Raw genomic sequence first — 27973 nt, 5'->3', positions numbered from 1 at the left:
TGGTGATCGTAGGTAACTTACCCTTAATCCAATTAAGCTTCCTTTCTATTAGTACTAATGTCTAAATAAAATCATTCTAGGACAACAGGATAATACACAAAACGAAGCAGACGAGGAATGCCAGCTATGGGTACTTCAAATTACTTTAAATCTGCTGTTTGATAAAATTCAGTCTGATGAATCAAATAAAGCTCTGAGTTTAAGTAGGGATAAAGGTCCAAACGCATCAGAGAGCCTCTGTTTAGAAATTAAACGACTGATTGCCAAATAATTTCTGACTTATACTTTTCTTGACATAAACTAGACAGACATGGACTTAAGCAAAAACACATGGAGGTACAGTTAAAGTGTAGCACCAAGTGAGATCAAATTGGCTACTGGCTGCGACAGAAGACAAAAATTAAAAACTGAGAATCATGCCTTCACAAAAGAGACACAATTGTTAAACTGGCAAAAGGAAACTTTAAGAAGTTTGTTTGCATTTTGCCACAAGCTATGGAGGAAAATAAATGCACTGCACTGCACATCAGGCTTACCTCCACAATTGTAGTGGCAACATCCTGTCACAGGGATGGTTTAAATCAAAGCGTGTTTACTGTATCTGGCCCTTCTCTCACTGACAGAGCCATTACTATGACATGTGAATTAAAGCTCTCTCATTTACTGACAAAATATGACTGTTTAACAAGCTGGACAGACATTTTTCCCCTTCAGCAACAGACAAAATCCATCTAGTGATGCTAATGTCCTGAATACAACAGAGCTCACATTAAGGGAACACTACAGCCTAACTGAGGACAGTTAGACAGGAGTGACTGTGTCCTCGTCCTGCCCCATAATCCTGCCGCCTGAGGTCACCTCAGTCAACATCACACACGAGCTCCTCACTTTCATTTAGGGAACAAACAGAGAATGTTTCCAGCTTGTGTGCCAAGACTCCTTCTACAGCGATGCTGCAAATAAAATTAAATGGTAAACGTTTAAGTGGAGTCAATGAGCTAAATGTTGTGGAGTATTTTTATTTTTTTTAGTTTTAGATTTTTAGATAGCAAATACAATATATATCCTGCTTCTTGAATGTATGTGTTGTCCACTGCTAGTTATCACGGCCCCCTGATTGCTAACCTCTTGAAATGACTGAGCAGGGTGCCAACCAGCTCCCCGATGCGGCTCTCGTTGGCAGGCACCATGCCCTGCAGGCACACCACGAGATCCCGACTGTCCTTGGTGTGAAACACAACCAGCTGATCCTTCCCAGGGGACACGCTCAATCCTGTCACCTGCAACATATAAACACAGAAGATAAACCAGAGCCAACAGAGAGAAAATCATATAGAAAGTCATAAAACACAAAAATCTAGACCGCAGTCATATCAACAAGAGGCACACAAGTAACAGGAAATAAATGATTTGATATAAACAGGTTAGAAGAGTTGCACAACAGATGCTACCTCTATGCACACATGACTGGATTCAGTAAAAAAACAAAACTGCTGAAGTGCAAATCTGCTTTTCCCCACATAATATCAAACAACTATTGAGTCAGTGAGGCTGGAACAAACTAAAGGACTGCACCACTGAGCAGGTGTTGAATCTGTTGTCTTGCAGGCATTTGGTGGGAAGTAAAAATCTTGGCTGGATTTTCTCTGTGTGGAATAAGTCCCTGTGAACTTCAGTTGCCTTCAATCAGCAAAAAAAACCCATCCATCTTAGCTTAACTGGTTGTCCTAAATTGCTCTTAGGTCTTAGTATTTGAATTACTGGTTGTCTTCTCTGTGCATCTCCATGTAACCCTGTTGTTGAAATAAGCTACCAAATAATTGTAAAGTGGAATGAAAGTCATCATTTGTTTTCATTTTATATAGATGTGTGCTGTATATTTTTATTCACCTCCTGTACTCCAGCATACGATCCAGTGCAACCAACTGAGCTCAGACAACATCAGATAAGACCAAAGAACACAGCAGACAGCTCAGGGGAAAAGCTGGAGAAGTTTACTTAAGTTTGATTACTTTGGAGGAGTGGTGGAGATCTAAAGATCAGGAAGAGGATCTAAAATATACTGCTTAAAAAATAAAGGGAACACTCAAACAACACAATATAACTCCAAGTAAATCAAACTTCTGTGAAATCAAACTGTCCACATAGAAAGCAACACTGATTGACAATCAATATCACCTGCTGTTGTGCAAATGGAATAGACAACAGGTGGAAATTATTTTCATATTTATTTCATTCATTCCGATGAATGAAATAAGATTAATTGAGTGTTCCCTTTATTTTTTTAGCAGTGTATATTGTGCCAAAATTTAAATCTATTTACAGGATTTTTAGTGACTAAAGCCACTAAAACATGAGCACACTTAGCAGGTCGAACATATTTTTTCTTCTTTTTTTTTTCCAAAAAGTGCTTTGTTTTTCCAAACAAGAAACAATTTTAAATAACTGTGATTTGTACATTGACTAATATAATAAAACATTTTGTTCATTTGAGAAGCTATACGCTATATGTTTTATTCATCATATTTAAATTGTTCAAGAGAAACTTGACCAAGAAGATCACAAATATAATTTATAAAAATATACCAGCATGAAACAAATATACATAGGAAACAAACAGTAAGTTGTGATACACTAATCAATCTGCTCTTCCCTTGATCAGCCCTGACTGATGATCTATATGTCAAATAGTGGGGAAAAAAGAAACAACTAAAACTTAAATGTCTCACTTTTCTTGGCCAATGACGCAGGAAAGCATAATATGGTAGCACTTTATTTGACGGGTTGTAAATAAGACTTGATGACACTGTCATAAGCATGACATGACATGTATGATACTTTATGACATAAATATTCATGAACGTTCATGACAGGTGTTATGTCATGCTTATGACATTGTCATGTCAGTCTTATTCACAACCCGTCAAATAAAGTGTTACCCATAATACATACATTAAAAAAAAAACTCCCATCACATTTTCTTTCACTGTCACAGTTTAATCAGTGAATTAAAACAGTGGTTTGTTAGAAATCATCTCTCTCTTTGAAACGAGTGGTTATTGTCATCCTTCTGTCAGACCGTGCAGCTAAATGCCATGTATTGCTCTTCTATCTGTACTACCAGACTACCTTATTAACAAATCACTCATACTGAACCAAAAACAATTTACATTATGTCCTATTTCTGCACCACCATGAGTCTGAAATAATGCCAGGAATGCATTATTGTATTATTATCACTTCAAAGAGGCACTCTGTGGTGCCTGATAATGAATGGAAAAGATTTCGCTCAGAAACAGAGTCAGCATGAGGAGTTATAGAATTATTGATCAGAATCCCAGGGGACCCATCTTATTTCACTAATTAGAAACCTCAAACCACATACCAGTGGAGAGAAGCCAAGTAAAAGGAGGAATCCCTGTTTTGTTGTACAAACTACAGGAAGAAGCCAATATCTTCACAGGAAAACACTTCTTAAGAGGAAAAAGGAACTCGGCTTTACATCTCATTAACTTCCTTTCCTCTGCTCTGGGTGCTTTTATCTCTTTTTTTGTTGTTGTTGTTGTTCAACTCATCTCTTCCACCTGCTTTGTCATTTTTCCTCTTCGATTTTTCCTCACTTCATTTGTCTTTGTAAGATGATTTACAGGTGATGAGTGTTGCAGAAATAGCCACAGGGTAGCAAGCAAGGTACATTACCACCCATCAACAGAGTTCGGCCCCGCAGGAAACGTTCTCCATCAGAGGAAGGAAGACGGGCAGAGGCAGGTTCATACCACCAGCGTAATAAGAATCAAAATGATGCATGTGGCTTCAAGAACCACGGCTCTCTGTCTAACAACAATCAGGTAGGTACAAAAAGGTTGTCACATCTACATTTATAGTGAAAGTCCAATTCCAAGGAACAAAAGTTTATGGTCCAAAGAGTTGAATGATGAACTTCCTGGATTCATTTCCATCTCATATTTTATATAAATTCACAGAAACCCAATTATTTAATCTGTAGGAGATTTTCCACTGCTCAGCTGCTGGTCATAAATCTTACCTAGCAATGTTTCAAACTGCTGTCAGACTCAATCAAGACAATGAAGAATCTTCTCTGTGCTGGACATTTGTTCTGCTTCGTTTTTCCTGATAACTAAAACCTTGACACACTGATAAAGGTCTTGTGTATCTCAGACTGATCAATATGACCAGAACAAATTGGCTTTGTATATATATATATATATATATATATATATATATATATATATATATATATATATATATATATATATATATATATATATATATATATATATATGAATATGGACTGGAAACCCCGAGATCAAAGTGGGAAACACCCCCAAAGGTGGTGGAGAACACCAGAGCTAAGATCCTGTGGGACTTCCAGATCCAGACAGACAGAGTGGTAATGGCAAACCAACCAGACATTGTCGTAGAGGATAAACAACAGAGGAAAGCCGTTGTGGTAGATGTAGCAATACCAAGTGATTGCAACATCAGGAAAAAGGAGCACGAGAAACTGGAGAAATACCAGGGCCTCAGGGAAGAACTGGAGAGGCCTGGAAGGTGAAGACCACAGTGGTGCCTGTGGTCATCGGGGCCCTCGGGGCAGTAACCCCCAAACTGGAGCAATGGCTACAACAGATCCCAGGAACAACATCAGACATCTCAGTCCAGAAATGTGCAGTCCTTGGCACAGCCAAGATACTGCGCAGGACCCTCAAGCTCCCAGGCCTCTGGTAGAGGACCCGAGCTCAGAGGATAAGAACCACCCGCGGTGGGTGAGAAGGGAATATATATATATATTTATATATATATAAAATTATCTCAACAAGCTTAAGAGAATTTCTGCTCATTTTTACAAAACAGAAAAAAGAATGCATCCAGCTGATCAAGGCATTATATTTGATCGGTGAAAGCTGTTATCTGTTTACACAAATTTTGTTTAATTTTTGATATTTCTCCTACAACTAGTATTTTTGGTGCTTTAAAGAGGCTTACAGAAAAACTGGGAGAGAAAATAGATGCCTCTAAGCATCAGGTAAAAAAAAAAAAAAACAATTTAATGTAACTGTGTTTAAGAACACCCACGTATTTTAAAGCAAAAAAAAAAAAAATAATCCACCACCAGGTAAAACCTCTCCTTCATTTAAAAAGTGCTCTCTGGTCTGAAGTGCTCTGCTTCATGGATGTCACAAGGACATAATTTGAATAGCAGGTTCTCCCAGATTAACCTTTTTGGTTATGCAACCAAAATAGAAGCCAGCAGCCCACAACAGAAAGATCAGTGATTAAATTATTTTAATATAATGAGGGAGGCTTAGCAGCCATTCTTGCTGCAGAACTGAGAGCACCAGAGAGACTAGCCTGGACGTGGAGAACAAAGTTCTGCAAACGACCTCTGCAGTGGATGGATTATAATCTAAGCCCTGCTGCATCCAGCAACACCTTTTAGTAACCTATTTTTAAAATACCAGATTTTCTTAAGTGTATAAAAATAGACTTCAACGCGATTATGCTGCATATTTGATCCATTTGGAGCTGAATAAAAATAATAAAATAAAACAAACAGCAGCAAATGAAAACAAGGGCAAACATTGGCATACGGGAGTGCGATCAGTACACATACATGAGCAACATCAGCTGATCCGTTCTGTGGTCGGTAACCATGACAACACTGTCTCCCGGGAAGTTGGCATGACAACAACGGGAGGACAGCAGAGAGATGCGGGGCAGTTAGGATTAGATGGGGAGCTTGGAGAGGTGATGGGGAGAGGAGAAATGTGAAAAAAAAAAACAAGGAAACCAATAAGATGTCAAAAACAGCAACTAAAACTGCTGATTAAAAGGAAATATTTCTCTAAATTAATAGTTTAATCTCAACCCACAGGTGTTTACTGCTGCATAAATCATTAGCTGGACAGTTGTTGGTTCCTCACAAGCTTATTACCCATCTATTAGGCCAGCTGGTGTCTTTACTTTGCAGTAAATAGTCACTGTAGGGCAGCCAAGGAGATGCTGTGCTGGTGGCCTATCAGTGCTAATCAACAACCAGCTAACTGCTTTCCCCTTTATTTGACCTTTTCTAATCAATAGCTCCATGTCACACTGCACCGGCTCCCAGCTTACATCTCTATATATTCTGACTCACAAACACACACACACACACACACACAACCACGCACACACACACACACACACATACACACACACACACACATACACACACACACACACACACACACCTTTCCTCTCACTCCTACATCAGCACTTTTCACCTTGACCAATTCCCTTCCCCTCACAGCTTGCCTTTTATTGCGTGGAAAGGTTTGGGAGTTTTGTTTACACAAAGGCAGTGATGTCAAAGCAATTCAGTTAAATTCAAGAGACTTTTTATATCGTCACTTTAAGATAAATGGCACCCCAAGGCAATTTAGATGATCTGGCTCATAATCAGGAATATAGAAATAAATAATAAATCAAATTCAGTGCAATACAACCTTCTAATTCAATTACTGTTATAATAAGGCAACAGGTCTATCATGTCAGGTGGCAAGAAATGTTATCTATATGTTATCAATTTCTTAGACTGCTGAGAAAGACTTTTCAAAAACTATTTAAAAAGGTAAGTTTTATATTCCTCTGTCTCATAACGGAGTATTTTTGGTTAATTTGCAGATTTTCAATGATATAACTTAATCCACTCAAAGTGACTCATTTTGTTTTTAATTAATTTGACTGATGAAACACCATGGCAAAAAAAAAGGATATTTTAGTCTTGCTTATACGAACTAATTGTTTGTTAATTTGATCTGTCGGATGGTGGTTTGGGTTTTTGTGGAGACTTTGCTAACAAAACTACAGATGATTGTGAAAAAGAATATTTAAATGTTTTGAGCTTTGTGCATATTGTCATTCTCGTCTGTCAGTGAGAGTTATGTTGATGGCTGCCTCTGTGCCTTCTACACTGTTTGTGTTTGTGACAGTTTGTCCCTGAAGGAACAATAACCAAAAACCCTGTTAACTCCTGCAACGCGTCTTTTCTGACACCATCTGTCTCAACTCAATCCGCATACATTTCCTCCAGATGCTCTGATGAAAGATTCGGGTTTCCACTTTTCAGCTCTGTAATTCCTTCTTGTCATTTCGTTAGACTGAACACTGCCATGTCTCATCACAGCTCAGTGCCCACCGGCCTCAGATCACACTTATTCCTGCTTCTGCCTCACAGATTACTGTCTTGCACATTTCCTCTCTATCCATGACCTCCATGTCAGTTTTGCAGGGAAAAAAAGCAGTGCAAGAAACAGAAAAAAATAAAATAAAATCTCTCCTTTCCACCATAATACCAACTTAAAAATAATAAGCTGGAGTTTGCTCTTCTAGATTGAATTTTAAGTCCATTAGGTTAAGTGCACATAGATGGGTATTTTCTAAACTGCCTTTTTTAATCAATGTCTTACACAAAACTTGTCAATTTCTTTCAAATTTAAAAAGGTACCATTAAGTATGCCATTCATAGCAGAAATGTACAATTAATCATAAGTAATTGCTCAACTCTTGCTGTCACCACAAAGAGAAAGAAAAAGAAAATAACCAGAAGATTTTTTTTAAGTTATTGTCTTTGAAGATTTCGCTTTGGATTTTGGATGTTGCCTGAGTGATGTGAATGTCTACCTCCTCTGAAGGGCGAACATGTTTGTTCTGTGGTTTTGTTTTTTCCTCTGGTGAATACCTGCTACAAAATGTCTGAGAGCAAATGCCACTAACTTGCAGGAGGCATCTGAAAGTGAAATGACCAAAACTGCAGAGGTATAAAAGGCTAAGGGGCATAGTGACCAGAACCCCTGGCAACAAAAATAGATAAAAGAAAATAGAAGTTACTAATAAATTTAGGCTTAAAGAGCCACTTCTTTTGTGCAAGTTGTAAACAAATTCAATAAAGGGAAACTGGTTGTTCCGAGCAACAACTCTGAACTTACAGCCAGAGCTATAATGAAAGGATTCAGATCAAAACATATTTATGTGTTACAATGGCCTACTCAGAGTATGGATCTAAACACTTCTTATTTATTGTGACTGAGTTTCTGATGAGCTCTTTGTTTACTACCCCTTGTGTGCTTAAAATAGGATATAAAACGGGGGGGTGTCATACATTGTAGAGGGGGATGCTCTTCATGGGTTTGTACTGCTTCAGGGGATCCATTTTATACAGGTGTCGGTCAGAGATGAGCAGAGCCCGGTCCTCCGCCTTGTGAAAACGGTTGATCTGGGAAACACAAAGCTCCTCGTTAGTCATTCCCCAGAGATGCATCATGAGCTGGCAAACAGGCTAACCTCCACACCCTGGAGGGAGATGATGCTCTCCAGTAGAAGGTTTTATAGCTGTGCACACATGCGGATAAATGTGGTGAGCTGAGGACCGATGATTTTATAGCCTACTACCTTTCTCACGTTGCAGGAGAACAAAACTCTCATGAACTTGTCTTTCCGCTGTAGCTCGCTGGAAACAAGAGTGAATGACGAAGCGGTGTCAGGGTTGTCACGCTTCTGCCCGACACAAAGCAAGAGAAAAGAAAATAGTTTGAAGCAAATCACAGTCAGATCAGATGTTACAAGTGCTCTAACATATTTATATTATTTCAGATTTTCCCATCTCAAATTTCCAGATTTCTCCATTAACTAGTTTATAATCGAGGCGAAGCAATTAACAGTAACGAAATATTCAAGTGTATTAAAAAAAAATTAAGTAAAGATTATGCGCTCTGCTATTAAATTGCAACAAGAAACCATCCTACATCCTACTTTTAGTAGAAACTTGCAAACTAGGCTTATAAAAAGCTGATTAAGGCAAACAAAATTTTAAATGTAGCTGTATATTTAACTACATATCCACCGCCATGTATGATGAAAATCATCATTACAGTAATTGTAATTTGCGGAACTAAATTTTATTGTCTTTCAACTAGTGCATTAAAAAGGCAAAAAGATAAAAAGGTTAAAAACATAATAACACACAAGCACAAGAATAACTAAGAGCATTTTTGCATTGATTTTAAATTTTACATACTGGCAACATTAAATATTATTCATCTGTTTCTTTATCTTTAGAACGAATTTAATCCAATTGGTTCTCCTTCACCAACTCACCACATAGTTTCCCTCCCAGGCTCTCTGCAAGCCCAAGTCGGCCCTCTGGCCCTTCAGGGCCTCCAGGCTGGCTACCTTGGCCCTGACCTGCAGAGTCTCCTCTGGAGAAAGGCCTTTGATCAGTGTCCATGCCCACCACCTGACGGAAACATACCAAAGGCAATTCTAAAGACCAAAAGCCATCACAGAAATGAAAAGTTTCTCCATCAAGGCCTCTGCTCAAAGCTTTCATTCTGTCGATGGGTTAGCAGACACCAGCTGCACTGCGCTATTTTTTGATGCCTTTTCACTCATAAATCCCGACAGCCAGCATGATTCTGAAAGAAGGCTAGCTATCTATGGATGCCTTAAGGGTGAAACAAAAAAACTGATAAAAAGACAAAAGACAGAGATGAGTTCCTGATGGAGGAGAAATAAAATCGATACCCAGCGTGAGCCTGAAGGAAACAGGCGTAAACAGCTCGAAAAGTGACACATCTGGTTCTTAGTAACCCTCTGGACCATGTGTTGTTTACAATGAAAAATTTCCTTTAAGCAAATTAAGCATCATGTCCAAAATATTCATGACCTCTCTTTATTCTATGAGTATTTGGAGATTTATTTTTGAGTTTCACTTCAAACCGACAGTTGCTTCAGGTAGATATAAACTACACCCAAAACAAACTTATAAATGCCTCAGACTGAAACTCTGCTGCAAAATCACACTGAACAAATTCAGAAGTGAATTGTGAGACTGAGTGATACAGAGAGAAATCAGTAAGTGACCCAAAAAGTAATTTTTAGCTTAAAAGCAACATTTGAACTTTTTATTTTATCCTAGCTGTTAACATTCCAAAAGTGGGATCCAAAACTAAGCCTAAATTACATCCACTAATGCTCAGCGACTCACTCTGCTACAGCAGTGTTGTGCGTTCAGCATCTGTGACTCTTGAGACACAGATCAACACCCGCCCTTTCAAAATGAGTCCATAAATCAGACCGATAAATCAGATCAATGTAGCTTTTATCTGGAATTGTTTAATAACAGCTATGAAAAACCAGAAATGTGCAACTAGAATAAAAGGAATACATATATTTATTTAATTCACTGCTCTCCAATGTTTTTAGGAAAGAAACGAAGCCGTTTGCCACATGACATCAATTCAGAACTGTCTCATCAGTGTTGTCAAATTGATGAATAATTACTAATATATTATCTAACTGACCCAGAACTGACCTTAACAGGTAAAAAAAAAAAAAAAAAGCTATGCAACATCCTAACCTCACAGCAGGATTGATAGTAAGAGAAATGTGTTGTACACTGAAAATGATAGTCTTTAGCAACAAATCTTAATTGAATAAAACTAGCATTAGCAAATGCTAGTTTTACAAACACTACAGATTGGAAATTGGCCTCAGACCTCCAGATGGCGCATCACCAGCTGTCCTGGTTGAATACCTGTTATAGATGCTCTTCATTGCCTCTTCAAACTTGCGCAGGACTTTAGGAGGTGTCGGCCACTTCACATGTCTGCCATGGTCTTTCATGGAGCGAACATTTTTGAAGCGACGGTTAACCTCGCGGATGTAGGACTTGACCTTGTAGCGTCGGTAGGCCCGCAGGATTATGAGGGCGGCGCGCATCCGCCGGTATCGCATTCTGGCAAGAGTGCCCCGCCAAACCTGGAAGACATGGGAATGGCGTAGATTTAAAAGAAAAAAGTTAGCATTGACAAAATATATTTAATCTTTTGAAGTCAATTACTTTTCTTTTGGTTTAGGAGATACCTGAAAAACAAATAAATAAAAAAATAATAAAAATGTACAGGCAAAAATGTTAGCAAATATAAGGTAAATTTTTTATAATCAGAGACATCTTGCTGAAACTGCTGCCATAAAGACTGAAACAGCAGGCATTTCAACAAAGGTCAGTGTAAGTGAAAGCTATAGCCCACCAACAACAGTAATACAACAAAGGAAATTTGAACAGAAAGATCATCCTCCACATGTTAAAGACGAACATACAAGTATAAAACAACAACATACAAGGTAACAAGACAAAAAACTGAGATGAGAGAGGAAAAAAAGAGTAAACTGCATATAGAAGAAAATGATAATCTTACAAATATTAAAAGACACAAGAGAGAAGCAGAACTGCCTAGAAACAAATATAAACTGAGTGGCTATCAGATCCTTTATAACATCAATAATTGATGCAAGGGGGGACCCAAGAGAGTTATAACTCCTAATCTAGCCTCTCTAAAACCAGCACCATATGCTCTGCTTTAACAGTATTCCCTCATTCTGACACAAGCACCAAATCTGGTGTTAATGTGTCCCCTAAATAATCCCTGGAAGCCACTAATCCACTGACAGGGCCCTAAACATCAACAGTTCAAAGCACTATGGAGGGTGTGCATTGAAGGCACTCTTCTGAATACCATTTCAGTATAATGCACTGTAATCAAGGAGATCATGAATATTTAATCCTTTACACTGAGGGGGAGGTGGGTGGCAAAGAAAAGGCTTTCTTCTATTTGCATATTGAAACTGCGGAGGAGGCAGTTTTCACCTGATGAGACCAGCAGTGTAACAGCATGCAGAGAACAAGATGGATCACTGAAGACACAAACAAATCGATCAGAGGCTGCAAATATAAGTGTTAAATTTCTGTTTATCAGTGGAAAATGTCATGTTGGAACAAAAAAAAAAGGAAAAAGGTAAAAAGCAGCTGCACACACAGCACAGCCACAAAAGTATTCATTATCGACAGTAACCTGAGCCACCCGAGTAAAAAAAAATCAAATTTACGACAACAAAGCCAAACTGCTTTCTGAGATTTTGGCTTTTCAGACCTTTAAGTTTGTTCAGTCATGTAATGTGAATTAAGCTGTGGTCAGACTGGTCTGTGCAGATAAAATCCATAAAAAATAGGCCAGTGTGGTACAAATTAAATAGGCTGACCATGGAGGAAAATGATTTCCAAGATTGCTCAAATGTTTTGTGATTCTAATCAGAACAGAAATTTGTATCACATCCAGAATTAAATTACTCTCATTTCTTTTAGTAAGGCTTGCGATTTATTTTCTGTTCATGCAAATCATCCCACATTCACAAAAAAATCCTCCCTCCATTGCTGTGTAGGCTGAATAATGAAGACCTTGTCCTTCATTTCTGAAATGCTGCAATGTTTCTAATGCATCATGAATAAAAGAGAGAGATAACTGAGATGACTCTCCCATGTGCTCAGGGTGACGGCAGTGGGAGGAGCAAGGTGAACGTTTTTGACTGTTTTCTGGAAATAAGGTTGACATATTATTTCCATTTCAATTTTGAATGTAATCACTAAGCTGCTGTAAATCGGGCTCTCGCAGTTTTAGGTGAAGGCGCTAGGTCAAGCCTCACTATCAAAATATTGCTGTGAGAAATAAAGGATTCAGAAAGCATTGACAAAAGGATGACATTGCTGATGTTAATTCATTAACATCCAAATGTTAAATATGTTCAAAACATGAAGAATTTTCACCTATGTTCGAATTTTAGATAGATACATGTGCATCAGCCTTGAATGCCAGCATAGTTCTTTAAAATCTTGCCAAATTTTTTGTTAGAAGTTTTATATTCTTTGTACTTCTATGAATAACATTCTTTTATTATTTAGACAAAAATATCAAGTGTCTAAGCACAAGACCCACCAAGACCCAAAACAAGAGTAAACCAAGGGTAGAAAGTAGATGGACTGGTGTTTACCTTAAACATGATCTATTAATTATCGACACTTGACAAGTATTACAGGTGGCATTAGACATCACTCCTTTTTAGCTGTTTCAAAAAACTAGGATCCTCAAACTGCTTTTCTAATCTGGACTGGCCTATAATAGTCAATAGAAAATCTAAAATTAAACATAAAATAAGTTTATTCTGCACACAAAGCCAAATATACTACATTTATGTTAAAACATCAGCTTGCACTGCCAAAAGCTGCTGCAGTAGCTTCTTTCTTTGGATAGCTACATTAGCACAGTTCCCGGTGAACTAATGCTAGAAAGAGAAACCAAGAAGATGCAGAGCTTTTAAATAATAGATGGACTTTTAAGTATGGACTGCATATCAGTATCATTCTGCACGTTAATAATATTGAAAGGACAATTTAGAATGTGATATTTCCAGTTATGTATATATAGATATTTTGCAAGTTGAAAAGATATTTAGCCTCACTGCAGTAGCTGCTTTTAAATTTATATTTTGTTTAAATGTTTTGTACTTTGTTTCAAGTTGCAGGATGCTCTCTTGTCTAAATTTTCCAATCCTCAAATGGAAACAAAAGAACAAAACAAAAGTGCCCAATTGGGGAATCAATAAAAGCTCATGAAATATTTTGGCTGCCTAAGGCCCACATGGTGCACAGGTCTTTGCCAGATCAACAACTCTGCTTAGCGAAGTCATAAGTCACTAATTACAATGTGACTGATGTCAGTGGTAAGAGGTGATACAGGGGGATAAAAAGAGCATGATGAAACAGATAAATGAGTTGAGAGCAGACATAAACCCATTGCGGTGTATTTGGAGCTTCATTAGAGTGTGATAGGCACAGGGACTGTGCAAAAATGGTGGGGGTGCCTACAGAAACCCCACAGTTAGACACAACAACGTTCTGCCACAGAGTAGCACTCTGGCTCCAACGATTGAGCCCGACCGATGGAGATGACACCCAGGGGGTAAGAGGATAAATCAGGCCTGTAACGAGGCCTCTGACGGTCTGCTGCCTCAATCTTTGGGCCAATAAAGCCATCTGATCATTAAGGAGGAGGTCCTCGCCAAGCTAAGGGGCTCTGGGTTTACGAGCCTATCAAACCCAGATTGGGGTTCTATTTCTGTTGTTACAAAGACTGTTGTTTGGGTTGAGAAATTAATATTAAATAAAAGCTGTAGGGTTTCTGTTGAGACACTGAGCTCCATAAAATACAGCACAAGTCTCACTGTGAGCTGCTATCATTGTTAGTGTAATCACTGTCAGTCTATTCAAAGAACCTTTCTTGACATGCAAGAGATCTTCAACAACTAGGAGAGCTGGCATCAGTTCTGGTACTTGAAAACCGGTACTATGTGAACACTATGGTTAAGTAGGCATCTTCTTTTTAAGAGGAATAAACAGCAGGGAATCTAAAAAGCCCTACCACACTGCAGATTACCCCAGGCTATAAATACAATGAGGTGCTGTATTTGTGAAGGTAAACACTTGCCACTACTGTACACAGACCAGTCTAAGGTATTAAAAACAACTCCTTTATGGGATTAGTAAAAGAAAATAAATGTAAAAAAAATTGCACTTTATTCTGAGAAGGACCAATAGGAGGGCTGGACCTCTATCAAGTGAATGACTTTCCACGTCCTCAGGGGACATCGAACTGCTTTTTAAATGACAAACTCAATAAGGGGGGCGGACTGAGGGGGGCTAATATCAGGATTGTATGACAGAATCTGGTGAAGCTGCGAGGTTTGCTGACCTCTCACTGTCAAAGGGAAACACTGGGAAGAAGCTGAGGGCAGCAGTCATTATCATAAATCAATGACGGTCTCCTTTGAGTGGCACACTCACCAGTAACCCACAGTGGTTCCTCATCCCCTTTACTCTCTGCATTGGGTTTAAACTTTTACCTCAGGGGTAATGCCCTTCAATGATGTGAAACAAATGTGTTCAAACTGATTTGAAACATTGCAATCTCATTAAAGAGGTGTTATTGGTCTTCATGCAGGCGAACCTTAGATTTTGCCAGAGAAAACTCTTATCCACAGAAGTGGTAAGTTGGTGTCTCAAAACACGAGGAGAATAAAACCTTGAAAGGATTTGATGCAAACTTGTAATTTGAAAACAGAGCATGTGAATGTTTCTCCTGAATGAGAATTATTAAAGAGTTTTATTATAGTGCTGTTTTACAAATCCATCAAATGTTGAAATGATCCAGAATTACATTTGAATGTTGATAGTTACATGCTTGTAACTTAGGTGTGTACTTTATCTTATAAAAAGAAATACAGACTAAAGAAAATTAAAAATTAAAGCCATAGCAAAATGATTTGCCACATTAAACCATCTAATTTTACTCTGTAACAGTGTTGAGTTTCTTTAGAAAGAATTTCTAAAACTTTTTGCAGGAGGAATAAAAGGATCAGCGACTGTGTTTCTGCTGAGAACAGTGCGCTGTTGGGGAGATCCAAGGTAGTGCCAACTTTTCAGAAAGTCAGTACGGAAAGAGGTAAATGTTAGCAGTCCTCTTTACCACTCTAATAATATTGTTCTAAGGACAGGTTCAAATGACTGCATTATTCATTGCTTTCAGACATGATTTACCAACCGGGTGTCAGTGGAAAGGATTAAATAAAGGTCTTCATCAAATAAACTTTTTCCTCTAAATGCTGTCCATATAAACCCCATGTGGCTTCTCCAAAAAAGCTGATGACCCATGAAAAAACACTCCTCATGTCTGATAAACCCAGTTTCACACATGAACCATGTAAAGCTTTGGAAAGCAATTAAAACCCAGGCTCAGAGTACACGAGGGGGGTGTCGTCTCATCATGGCGCCTGCTCTGACAAACGCTGACAGGTACTGTGATGTGGATGGCTGAGCTTGGATTTATGAAATATTCATTTGCAACACACAGAGCAGGTGGGGGAAGTTTATGTATAATTTAAGGGCTATCTGTATTTATGTTGGACTCTGGGATTCTTGTCGTTTTTCTTTCTGTTCTTTAAAGTAGGAATAATGAAACTGCTTTTTTTCCCCAGCTCGATGTCAGGAAAGGATTTCACAAAACCAGACAATAAAAAGAGTAGAAAGATGTGATGAACCCTAAAATATGAAGAAAAAACTCATAAATAGAGGATTAATTTGAGATGAGAAGAAGCCCTCGCCCCTCCTGTATGCCGACTTCACCCCCACCTTAAAGTAGGAGGCATTATGGTAATTTAAAGGCATAAAAGCAGAGACATTTTCCAAGAGAGACCATTTCATAAAGGCAGCAAAACATAAAGGCAATAAAATACATAAATAATATCATGGAACATAAGTTTATAACCAACTTCAAACATAAACAAGTACATAACAAAACCATTACAGCAAATCAGAAGGAGAATCCACTTCAAAAACAGTCACACTGACTGAGTGAAATCTTCTCTATCTCCAATAAAATCAACAAACATTTCTCTATCGATCAATTCTGACACTTTTAAACCCTTTTGAATTTCAGTAAACAGACATGGCATATTGTTATGGCTAACAACACCTAAATCTTCTCATGCTTTTAACAATATATTTACCAGGGTTTATATAAACCTTAGGTTGACATTACTTCAGACATGGTCAAAACAACCTCATTTTTCTCATTTTCAATGCAGGTTGTAGCTAGAAATCTTGAAGGCATGGATGCTTTTAAGACTTGATCACAAAGTGCACACGTGCCATTATATAGTCAACATGTTTTTTTAGATGGGAATAAAAGAGTTACAGTAAGAAATGCTTCACTATATAATCTGATTATTTTATGAATAGTCAACTCTAATTAGCCGAGTTAAACTTTAATTTGTTTTTGTCTAATTCAAACTTTAACTGTGCAATATAGATCTGAAATTCAAAGTCCGATTGGAAAGATTTTCCATTGCTGATGTTGAGGAAGATAATCACATAAGTGTCATTTGCATATAAATGGAATCTGGCTTTTTGAAACAAATCAAATTTTAACAGAATGCAAAGAGAAGAGCTGTTAGACCTGTGACCTGTCCATGGTGTACTCCAACAAGGTATTTTGGACATTGAGAAGATAGTAAAAAGAAGGAGTCTGAATGGTGGGGCCGGTTGTCTCCTGGCTTACACACGCAGCTGCAGTGTGAGCTGACACTAAACCTGTATGCAGAGTCACAGATTGTTTTGTTTGACAAGGCAAACTAAGTGGAATTAATATAAATCTGTGAGGTAAATAAGGACAAGGAGAATGTCTGCGCCTCAGTCATACAGCACTAACTTTGGCACTGTGCCGCCTGGCTTAAGGTTGGATGGTGTGCCGGGTGCTGATAAGAGGCCTGCTTGGCACAGCAGATCAGACTCCGACTGGGATGTTTTCTGAGTAACAGCATGAAAGATACAGGAGTCTATTCTGCTGTCACGCTTTTATTTGACGCTCTGAAAATATGGAGTGTGTGAGCATGCACATAATGAAAGCTTTGCTTCCGACACTGACCCAGGACAAGATTAAATATAGTTTCTGAAAAAAAAGTCAACCATGCTGAGCCATTTGCTTTGGTGGAAGAGCTACAATTCCTCTGAGCTTTCCCTTTGTTATCAAAGCTGGATTATACTGCAGATACAAGATAGGGGTTTCCTCAGGGGGAAGAAACTCCTAACGGGTCACATTCATCAATAAATAAGGTCAACCAATCAACTCACTACAGAAGATAATTCGTCTTGGAAAACCCTTTCATGTCAGGGCTTACCTTGACAAAGGTGCACATTGATGCTGTGGAGGAATACAACAACATAGTGGGGAGGAATCTGCTGACATTAAGTAATGACAAGCAGGGAAAATGCATGAATGCCTATCAGTCGGGTCCCAAGCGTAGCACAAATAGTGCCTCAGTTGCTTTCTGTACGAGAGCTCTCTCACACTATTGATAAACTGATACTGCACACGTGTGACTGTCAGAGCTGGCTTTTTTTTTTAAAGCCGACAGAATTTGCATTGCATATTATCAATTTAAACCTGAGACAGAGTCTCAGTCCACATTTACAAACCATCACATTCTTCCTATGCATACTAAAACGATGCCTGTCAGCGAATGCAGCATAATCACACCAAGATCTTGGCTTTCTCGCCTGAAGGAAGTGTCATCAAATCACTGACGCATGAGGAAGACAACAACCACTCAGTCCAGAGACGCATACAAAGATCAGAGCATATTATTTTAAATGTGTTCAGCTGAAGGAAATACACTTAACTAAGTTGTAGTTTATGACAAATAGTTTAAACTTATAATAATAATTCTGTTGAAGTTGCGTTTCAGCTACATTTCTTCAGTCACTCTCACATGTCTGTCTGCTAGAATCAAGAGCTTAAGCAGGTGACAGCCAATACAATCTCAGTCAGTCATTGCTGTCCCATTTTGAATGGCATTGTTAAGGTAAAAAAAAACTATTGGTATGTTGGTGAAGGTCAAGATTTATTAGATTTGTTGTTTCCACAATATAATAATTTTTTACTGTGAATACATCTGTCTGCAATTTCAGCAACCTGGAAATGAAATGGGATGGAAAGTGTGGGCAACCTGTTTTAATTTCACAGCTCCTATACCTGTAACTATAAAAAGGTAAAACAAAAAAATAAAAATAAAAAAAGTTCTAACATCTCAGCTCTGCTATTCTGAGAAAATATAAAAAAGAAAATTAACACTTTTAAAACCACTACATTCAGATAAAGAAGCTCCAGAACTAGAAAATTAAAAGCAACACCAATAATACAATATGATTTCAGATTTAGCTTTTCCAATTAACTGCAGAGTCACAGATTTATTCCTCTCAGGGGTTATTCATATGCAGAACAGTATCTGATGAAATCCAGAAGGAACAAGATCTCTGGCCTTGGAAACAGAGGCAGCTCTTAATCTCATTTCAAGGTTGTAATCACATGATTTATGTTTATGGGGGGTAACCGGCAGAGTTGATGTTTAGAATTAGAAGCTTTTTTATTATTATCAAATACCATGAAATAGTAAGTATTAGTTTGTCTAATGGGTTAAAATACAAGAGATAAAACAAGGGACAAAAAGTAGTATTACAACTGCACAGATAAAAGATTTAATTACATAACATATTAGCAATAAAGTGAATAAAATACGCCCATGTGGTCACATAATTACCTTCTGGAGGAAAACCACAATTCTTTGGACCATTTCAGCTCGCTGCTCCTCCAGGCTGAAGAGAGTACGCGGCGTGCGGATGAAGACCTTTGTTTTGCCATAAGCCACATCGTGGTCAAACTTGCAGCCCTGCAGAAGCTTCTTAACGGCATCTTTGTCTGATGGCAGGTCATGGTTGGGCCATGTAAACTCTGAGATCATCTTGTATCTAAAGAAACCAAAGCGAAGACGTGAAAAACAGCAGCATAACTGCTCCAAAGCTACATTTATGATTATTTTTAATCTACTATTTTAAACTATTTTAAGTTCACTCTATAGCGGTATTGAAATAAATGCAAGTCACAATTTTTTGATTTTTATTAGCGGAAAAAACTGTTTTGGTCTGTCCTGGCAACAACATTGGAAGTTTACAGCTGTAAAATGAGAAAATTTGGAGTTCAGGGTGAATAAATGACTTTCAAGGGCAGTCAAGATGACTTTTTATTAAGAAGTTGATTTTGTAATGTGAGGTTCTGTTCATTTTAAATAAATAATTGTTAAACAGTGCAATTTATTATTTTTTAGACGTTTACTCTGTTTTTGTCTAACTTTTAGTATTTTATTTGCTGCTAAATACAGATCAAAGCTTGATCAAATGATATTGAGCCATTTTTTGGTAACATACAAATCTTGGGAGACAGTAACTGCCTCTTAGAGTTGCAGGTAAATGAGTTTGAATCAGGGTGTAAACATGCTTCTGATAGCATGAGACTGGGGATATAAATGTAAAAAGAAATTTTAAAAGATATGTAAAGTTAAAAGAAAAGTGCAGTTTTTTTTTTTTACCAAAGCCATTCTAAAAATAGCCATTAATATGCTGTCATCAATAGTTGTCTACACAAATTACTTTTATCTAAAAGCCACTAGAAGACTGTGGTTGCTGGAAAATTACAAACTACAACAAAATAATGATGGGGTTCTTTTGAAACACCTGGTGTGGACGAGTTGGTAGAGTAGGAGCTGAATATCAAGGTTATGATACAGACATTAACACAGTGGTTCCCAAAGATTTTCTTCTGGGGCCCCCTATGGATTACAATAACCCCCCGCCCCCAGAAAAATAAAAAATAAACTGGGCACACACATCGTTCAACCAGACATAAACCTATACACATTTTGTTTTCAAACTCCACTGAAGTGTATATCACACTTCAGATTTAAACAAAACACACTACAAACCATCTTTACAGTGAAACACTTTTGTGTAACTGTTCTTTTTTCATTGATCCATACTGCTTCCCCCAACCCCCTGCAATGGCACTGCACCCCCACAGGGGGTGCGCCCCACACTTTGGGAACCACTGCATTAACACTCCACAGTCAGTGTAAAGCCCATTGATTATTCATAGTATCCAAATCTGTGATGGTCATACAAGGAAGGAAAGGCTGGACAACATGGCCTAAAGTCAATATCATGATAAATGAAAGTGTTCACCTTGATAACAATAAATGAACAATGAATAAAAGATTAAGACGCTATTGTATAGTTTATTGAAAGACGGCCTCTGTAATTCTTTTAACCCCTTAACTCATCCATGGGACGAATCTAGTTTGCTTGAATATTCTGCCTTTTTCGCCACCAGTTAAGGAGTTAAGGCTGTTATACCTCTGCAGAAATCGTGGATATGTCTGTCTGTAGGCGAAGCCGGCCCGACGCACTCTGACGTTCTCCAGCAGGCCGAGATACTCCACCTGGTGGCGGCAGCGTTCGGGCTCAAACAGAAGAGGAGATTTGACGTCGTTGGGCTTGATGCAGCGGACGTAGTAGGGTTCCTGTGGATTATAGAAGACAGAAGGTTAACAAAAAGTCATAAACCAGACACATTTTAATCCGTCACATTGTAATAGAATAGCGTACAATGTGATTGACGCTAATACTAGAAAGCTAATGGAAAGTTCAAAATTAATCTTTGTTGCCCCTTTCTTTGGGATATCAAAATGGCTGATCCATTGGACCCTGCAACTTTTTATCCTGTATGTGGTTCAGTGTGGTCCTACTGACCCCACATGTGTTTTTTTTTTTCTTTGGTGTAGTTTTGAGAACTAACGGTCTGACAGTACAATACAATCTGATTATTTTTATGTCCTAAATTTTATGCTATCCAACAATGTGCTATTTTTGTTTGCAAGGATTAAGATCAGTTATAATAGCTGTGGAATTGTTTTGGATTTGTCCCACCATCTTTCACAGAGTTCACATTTTGTTCATGAAATTGGTACAACTGATCCTGACTCCTCACCTTGCTGGCAAGGTTCTCCACCAAAGAAATCATGGAGTTTTTGAAGATTGTTGCTGCTGTCAGCGGCCGTTTGGTGACCTCTGTAATTCTCAGTTTGCCCTCAGGCCACATCCCCTTCAGTACTGGATTGGAACTATGAAACAAAAGAAAAGCACATAAGAAAATTGAAGAGATTGATGAAAGAGGCAAAAATACTATAAAATACAAGTCAACCTTAAGTAATAAAATTATTTGTTGTGTAGTTAAAAAAATGCACCATATGGTCTCACAGTTACCTACAATCAAGGCAACAGTTTAAATCCAGTTCTTGATTTATTCAGTCGACTAAAAATAAAAGCTGCAGCTTCCAGCTTTTATGTATTCTGACGCCAACACAACTTGTCTGAACCAACCCTGAAATTTCTGTTCATGCCTAAAGGCATTTTAGCAAAAAGAACAAACTTATGTTAAGCATCCTTTGTAAAATCACTCAAATCCCTTAAACCTTTTACATCTTTGTTTCTGTTTTCATTGTTATGGTGCATAAATTAGACTCAAACATTTGAGAAAAACAGTCTGCCATACGTGAGATTATTTTTGATTTAAAATAGTTTTTTTAATGGGCTTAAAATATAAGTCAACATGTGATTAATTTGGACCAATTGATTTAGATCATTGGTAAAAAAAAAATGCACTAGCCTTTGGATGAATATCATACATTCTCTTCAAAAAAAAGTTTGAACCTGTCAATAGATTTACATATCAGAAAGTAAATTTCCAAAGTACTAAAATACCTCCATTTGGTAGGAAAAAGAATAACTTTACTCAAGGTTGTCATAATGTGGGTATGTGGTAATATTCCATGCGTACATTGAAAGATCAGAGATATTTTTAGATTAGGAAACTTTATTCAGCTACAAAACTATTAATTTTTTTCTATTCTATTAGTCTATTAATTTTCCAAATATTTCCTTTAAAAGCTATGAACAATTGAAATGTACACAGTGCACACGTGATTTTTAAGGATTTATTATGTCATATTTGCCAGAACAAACTGAGGTTTAGAGAGTGTAGTGTTAGATAAATCTGAGGAAAGTCTTTGAATTGAAAGTGCAACAAGAGATATAAATAGAATGTGAGAAAGTGTTAAAAGGTGTGCATCACCTGTTGTACAAAAGCCTCTTAAAGTCTTGGAACAGGGTGTCTTTGTTCTTATCAATAAAGCCCACCACTGAGTACCTGTGAAAAGAAAATGTCTGGTAAATACACATGACGCTCACTTTAATGTTCGGACATACTGTCCATCTTGCTGTTCTTTACCACCATCAATTACACAAATTGTGGTCATTAAAATAAAATGAGACCTTTTCAGCTTTGTTCTGCCAGTGTACAGAATGTCTGGTGCTCATGTACATCTTTAGATGATACACTGAGTAGGTGAAGGAGCTCCATAAGTAGACAAGCTGTTATAATCCACGCTGCGAGAGCTTTAAGTCTCCTGCCTTATCCAACTGTGGCACTGGGATCAATCAAGGTTTGGCCGCCTGGCCCTGCTCCCCTGGGAACCAGACACTTAGCCTTCACAAATAGGCTCTACACATTTCCATGAGAACCCTTATGACGGTTCTTAGTGTGTGTGATTTAATCATATAAGTCATGTTCAGGTGCTGTGAGTGACTGAAAACAGGTCCCAACAAGCAATGAAGATGTTACTCTTGACCTACAAAAAAACACTGTTAAAAATATTAGGTAATGCTTAATACAGTTTTTTTTTTTTTTAATGAAGGCATATACAAGTACATCTCAATAAATTCATTTACAATTGAAAAGTCAATTTAGCTTCCTTGGTTAGACAAAAATCTACAGAAACAAATGCCTTAAAGAAATGTTCCCCACGTGTCATGAAACAAAAATAGTATGTTATTAAATTAAATTGCTGAAATAAAACATTCACATTTTTAATTTATAGAGAAGCATGTTTGTCACAACAACAAAAAACAACTGCAACCAAAGATATATTAGATTCCTATATCAAAAGAAACCGTATTGAAAAAAAATTATTTCTCTTCAGAGAATGGTATGGACAACGTAACCTGGTTTAATAAAGTCTATTTGGTTAAAATCTACTTTAAGAAGTCTGAATGAGAGGGCCTTTAATAACCTCAATCTTTTTTCTGGAACAACTTAATGTTCTCAGCTTTGGTTCCAGTCAGCAGCTCTGAGACATAAATGCATCAAAGAGTAGAAAAAGTGATAAATCATCAGTAAAAGCTTTCCCTAAATAAGTAAAAAAAAAAAAAGAAAGACACTTACGCCACATCCCCTGCATAGTGCCTGATGCGAAAGTCTCTGTCAAACTCCAGACTCTTATCAGTTGGTGAGAGCTATAAAGAGAAACACAAACATAAAGTGAACAGAGCTCCATAGAGCTGGATATATACTGCATAAAAGTCTCCTCAGTCTAAATAAAAAGAAAATAAAGCAGAGTGGAAATAAATTGTCTCATATAAAATTTAGACTATTCTGTATAGATTTTAGAGGGTAATATTCTAAATGTAACCAAAATAGGTTCAAATATTAATCAAAGGACATTTCATTTGTCTGCATTCAGATTGATTGGTTGTACATTTATTGTAATTTGTATGGTTGTTTTTAAGTGTGTGTATCTACACATTTGAATATGATTAAAATCTTAACATTTGATTTCAGTTATTTAATGTAAACTGAGCCACAGCACAGTCTAAATATGACATAAGAGGGGAAAAAGATGTGTTAGCCAAAGAAATATGGATTTTTTTTGTTAAAATTGATCAAAGTTTACAATTATGTACAGTCAAAAATGTAATCATGTATTTGTGAATATACTGTCTGAGTTCAGGGATATTTTTCATCTTTTTGTATACTATATATTTTATAAGATCATTGAGAGCACGGTTCACATCCCTCTTTTTCACAGGTTGGATCGATGGTTTACGTGCACATTTAATGGGATTAATAAGTATGAAAAGGATACATGGATTTATTTATGCAAAAATTGACAAAAATATCAGCTTTTTTTTGAATGTCAAATATTCTTTAGGAGATTAAAATTTTCAAAAGCTTCTGTATCTTAAATTTGACTCAGCAACCAAGCCCAGTCAGCAATGCTTTAACACAAACTGAGCCAGAAGGACCGATGAGATTCTTATTTCCTGTGACATAAAGGCAGCTTTACCAGAATAGAGAAAGAGGAGACATGTTTTGGTTGCTCTATTTCACCCTCTTTCATACAAACTGGCGACAAACCTGGTGCAATTTCTCATCAATCCAAACACCTTATTTCACCCCCTTAAACAATCAGGCTCAGCGGGACTCTTTTCAAGTCCAAATTAATTTACTGTCAAAGGTTTGTGCCAAGTCTACTTTAAAACAAAGCGTCAAGTCATCGGTGGCCCTTTGATCATAACTCTTCACAAGTCAAGCTGTGATGGCTAAACTGAGTGTCCAGAATGATTTGCAGCGCGATGAGCATTACTGACACAGCAAACCCACTGGTGCAAGAAACACAGAGGCTGTCAGGTTTGATTAAGTCCCACAGTAAAAGAGCAAGAGGACAGAGAGGAACATGCATCAATGTTAGGAAGTAAATTCAAAGCCGGGGGGCAAACTGAGACAGCAAGAGGAGGACTGAAGAAGACCGAAGAGGAGAAAATAAAAGTAATTTGACAGGTGGAGACATCAAGGGGGAAAACAAAGGTAAGGAAGAGTGTGATATTGAAACCTGTATGGGAACATGTGAGGAGAGCAGAGGACAGAGTAAGCAGGGAGAAGGAAAATAACAGCAAATGGGAAGAGAAGAAAATATGCATAGATATAGATATATCTATGGATATCTATCTATCTATCTATATATATATATATAAATCTATAGATATCTCTCTCTCTCTCTCTATATATATATATATAGATATATAGATATATATATATATATATATATATATATATATATATATATATAGATATATATATATATATATATATATATATATCTATATATCTATATATATATATATAGAGAGAGAGAGAGATATCTATTTGCATAACTTCAACTTCCTCTGTGTCTCTATGTAACTCACTGATGTCTATATTTATATCTCTATAGATATATGTATATATATCTATAGATATATAGATATAGACATATATATATATATTAGGACATCAACGTTTGATATCCATTGAATTGAGTGAAATTTGTAAAGATTAATTAGATGGAAGCTTTCATTCAAATTAATTTAAATTATTATGGATTAACAGATAAGAGTACATGGTTCAGTTTATCATAGAAAATTTTAATTTCATAAGACCAATCCATATCTAATGTAATTTAATAGGTTTAGGTGATATATGCTAAAATAAATTACAAGCTTCTACAGCCATGTTAATAGTTATTTAGAGGCTAGTTCTGTCAAATCAGCTGTTACAAAATGTTCCATTAGTTTCTGAAAGTGATGAATGACTCATCGGTGTGCTAAGAGCTCTTAGACCTTAACAAGAAACACAGACACACAAGCAGCAGTGTATAAGAGGAAATTCTGCAAACATAATAAGAGCATCAGATTTATTTTAGACAGCTGAATGAACCAAGTCCAAGGCCCAAATCAAAAGCACGAAGGGGCTGAAAGTAAATCTTTGACGAATCTGAGAAAAACTCCTGGTGGAAATCAAAAGATTATTTACCTCCCTGGCAAAAAAACAAAAAAAGAAATCTGCTGAGACACAAAGCTGGTTCCAGTTACTGTCAACAAGAGTTTGATGAGGAAACAAAAGAAATGTGTGATTGCCTGTGTGTATAAGTGAAAGAGATGGTAATTAGAGAGTTGTTATAATCATAAAAGTCTGGCCCCATTACAAGACGATGGAGCCTGTTATGATGGGATTGGCTTGAGTCTGTGCATTTTCACTCTGACTGAATTCATTGCTTTCAGTGAGAGTTAAGAGGTTCTTTCAAAGGGATTGTAGGTTGATGCACATTATTATTCATGTTTAGTTTAGTCATTTTGCAAGACTCAAATCTTCACAGTTAAATGTTTTATACCCTCTTGGACAAAAGAAGGAATTTCACTATTAGTGTATTACAGGTATTTATACAGAAGTCAGGCTTTAAATTTGAAACACAAACTGCAAGAAGATGCTGGACGGACAAACGGATAAAGTGAATGGACACTTTCAAACCTGATAAATGGATGAAAGGAAACGAATAAATTGATTGATGGCAAATGAAGATAGTAGTGAAAAGGCAGAAAAGATTGAATAAATAAAGTGCTAAATAGTCCCTTTGACATACATCCATGTCAAAGGGATGGACATATGGGACAAACAGATGAAAGGAACGATTGGACGGATGACGGACAGATCTATTAGCAATGCATTTTAGACAATCGGACAGAGAATAAAGCTTGCAAATACAAATATTTCTCTATAGTTATACATATGTTAAGAATGTTCAAATTAAACTAAAGACTACTGCACTAAATACTCCAGACTGCGCAATACAATGTGTTCCTCTGACCATTATGTCTGAGCAACAACAAAACAAGAAACCTACAATGAAGTGCAACTTTTGCTGTATTCACACAAAAACTATTCATATGTCACCTTCCTATTGTGATATTTTAAATTTCAAACATTTCCTCCCTAAAACTATTGAACAATTGCTTCATAATTCACTAAGTTATCATAATCAAAACCCAATTTCTTTACTGTGTGATGCTGACAAACCCTCCAATAAACAACCATCTTGGCAGGAAGCCAGATACTAAAATCAAGTTTTAAGACCACCTTGAAAAATGCTTTAAAAGTGATTTGGACTTTTTCAGTCATTTCAGGTAGTCTTTGTAAGAAAAATATTAGCTCTGTGAAGTCTTGCATACCACAGTGGTGTATCCATTAAATTTAGGATCATTTTTTTATTCTGGAATGATCCATAAAGCTGAGTTTAGTGATTGAACAAGCACACATACTTCTTGAAATGGTCAAAAAAGGGATTTTAATGTAGAATGTTATTATCAGAAACTTTTACTCTTGAAACAGGAAAGCCAAATGTGATTTCCAATGAAGACAATGAATTTAGCAGGTAATTATAAATAAGAGACAAAAAAACCCCTCCACTTTCTCTGGCAAAATATACACAAAGAAAATATGTAAAACTTGTTTTTATTGCTTTCTGTTTATTCAGAAAGTTGTTTACAGATTTATTTCTCTTTTAAGCAGTAATCAGGAAAAGGACAGACAGAGCAGACGAGCAGATGCTCTCTCAGACAGGCAGACTGCATCTGCTGGACGCCACACAGTGCCCTCATCCAAAACAATCAGTCACACTCCAACACACACCTCAGAAACAAAGCTTGGCATCTTCATTATTAGCACCTCTTCTGTGATTTGGACTCTGGCCATGATCAATGTCAGGCTGTATATGTGTGTCTTTCATTGTATGACAGGGTTACTACACATTTTTAATTTATAAAGTTTAGATTTTCCCGACTTACATTTGAGGATTGTGTCATTTGGTCTAACTGTTTGAATGATCATTTGATTTATGTTTCCTGGGGCTCATAATCAGTACGTGGCAAGCATGAAAACTCCATAACTATAGATAAAACCTGTTTTATGGCCTGAAGCGCAACAACCTG

The 27973-nt window shown here is 37.1% G+C and overlaps 1 protein-coding gene across 1 annotated transcript in view; it reads right to left on the bottom strand.

Moving 5' to 3' along the window:
- myo1d (myosin 1D) overlaps positions 1 to 27973 on the bottom strand; it is an 83467-nt gene that overhangs the window by 21815 nt on the left and 33679 nt on the right. The window contains exons 12-21 of the mRNA XM_055042578.1: positions 23616 to 23686; positions 22467 to 22541; positions 21324 to 21456; positions 20690 to 20856; positions 19045 to 19252; positions 10595 to 10818; positions 9157 to 9295; positions 8452 to 8556; positions 8162 to 8275; positions 1126 to 1280 (exon numbers count right to left, since the gene is read on the bottom strand). Of these exons, the coding sequence (XP_054898553.1) occupies positions 1126 to 1280; positions 8162 to 8275; positions 8452 to 8556; positions 9157 to 9295; positions 10595 to 10818; positions 19045 to 19252; positions 20690 to 20856; positions 21324 to 21456; positions 22467 to 22541; positions 23616 to 23686 (1391 nt within the window). The remainder of the gene's footprint in view (positions 1 to 1125; positions 1281 to 8161; positions 8276 to 8451; positions 8557 to 9156; positions 9296 to 10594; positions 10819 to 19044; positions 19253 to 20689; positions 20857 to 21323; positions 21457 to 22466; positions 22542 to 23615; positions 23687 to 27973) is intronic.

This window comes from Poeciliopsis prolifica, unplaced genomic scaffold (assembly GCF_027474105.1).
Source record: "Poeciliopsis prolifica strain line A6 unplaced genomic scaffold, Auburn_PproV2 SCAFFOLD018, whole genome shotgun sequence".
NCBI classification, from domain to species: Eukaryota; Metazoa; Chordata; class Actinopteri; order Cyprinodontiformes; family Poeciliidae; genus Poeciliopsis; species Poeciliopsis prolifica.
Note: the sequence above shows the minus strand (reverse complement) of the source record. Positions and strands in the feature narration are given on the sequence as shown.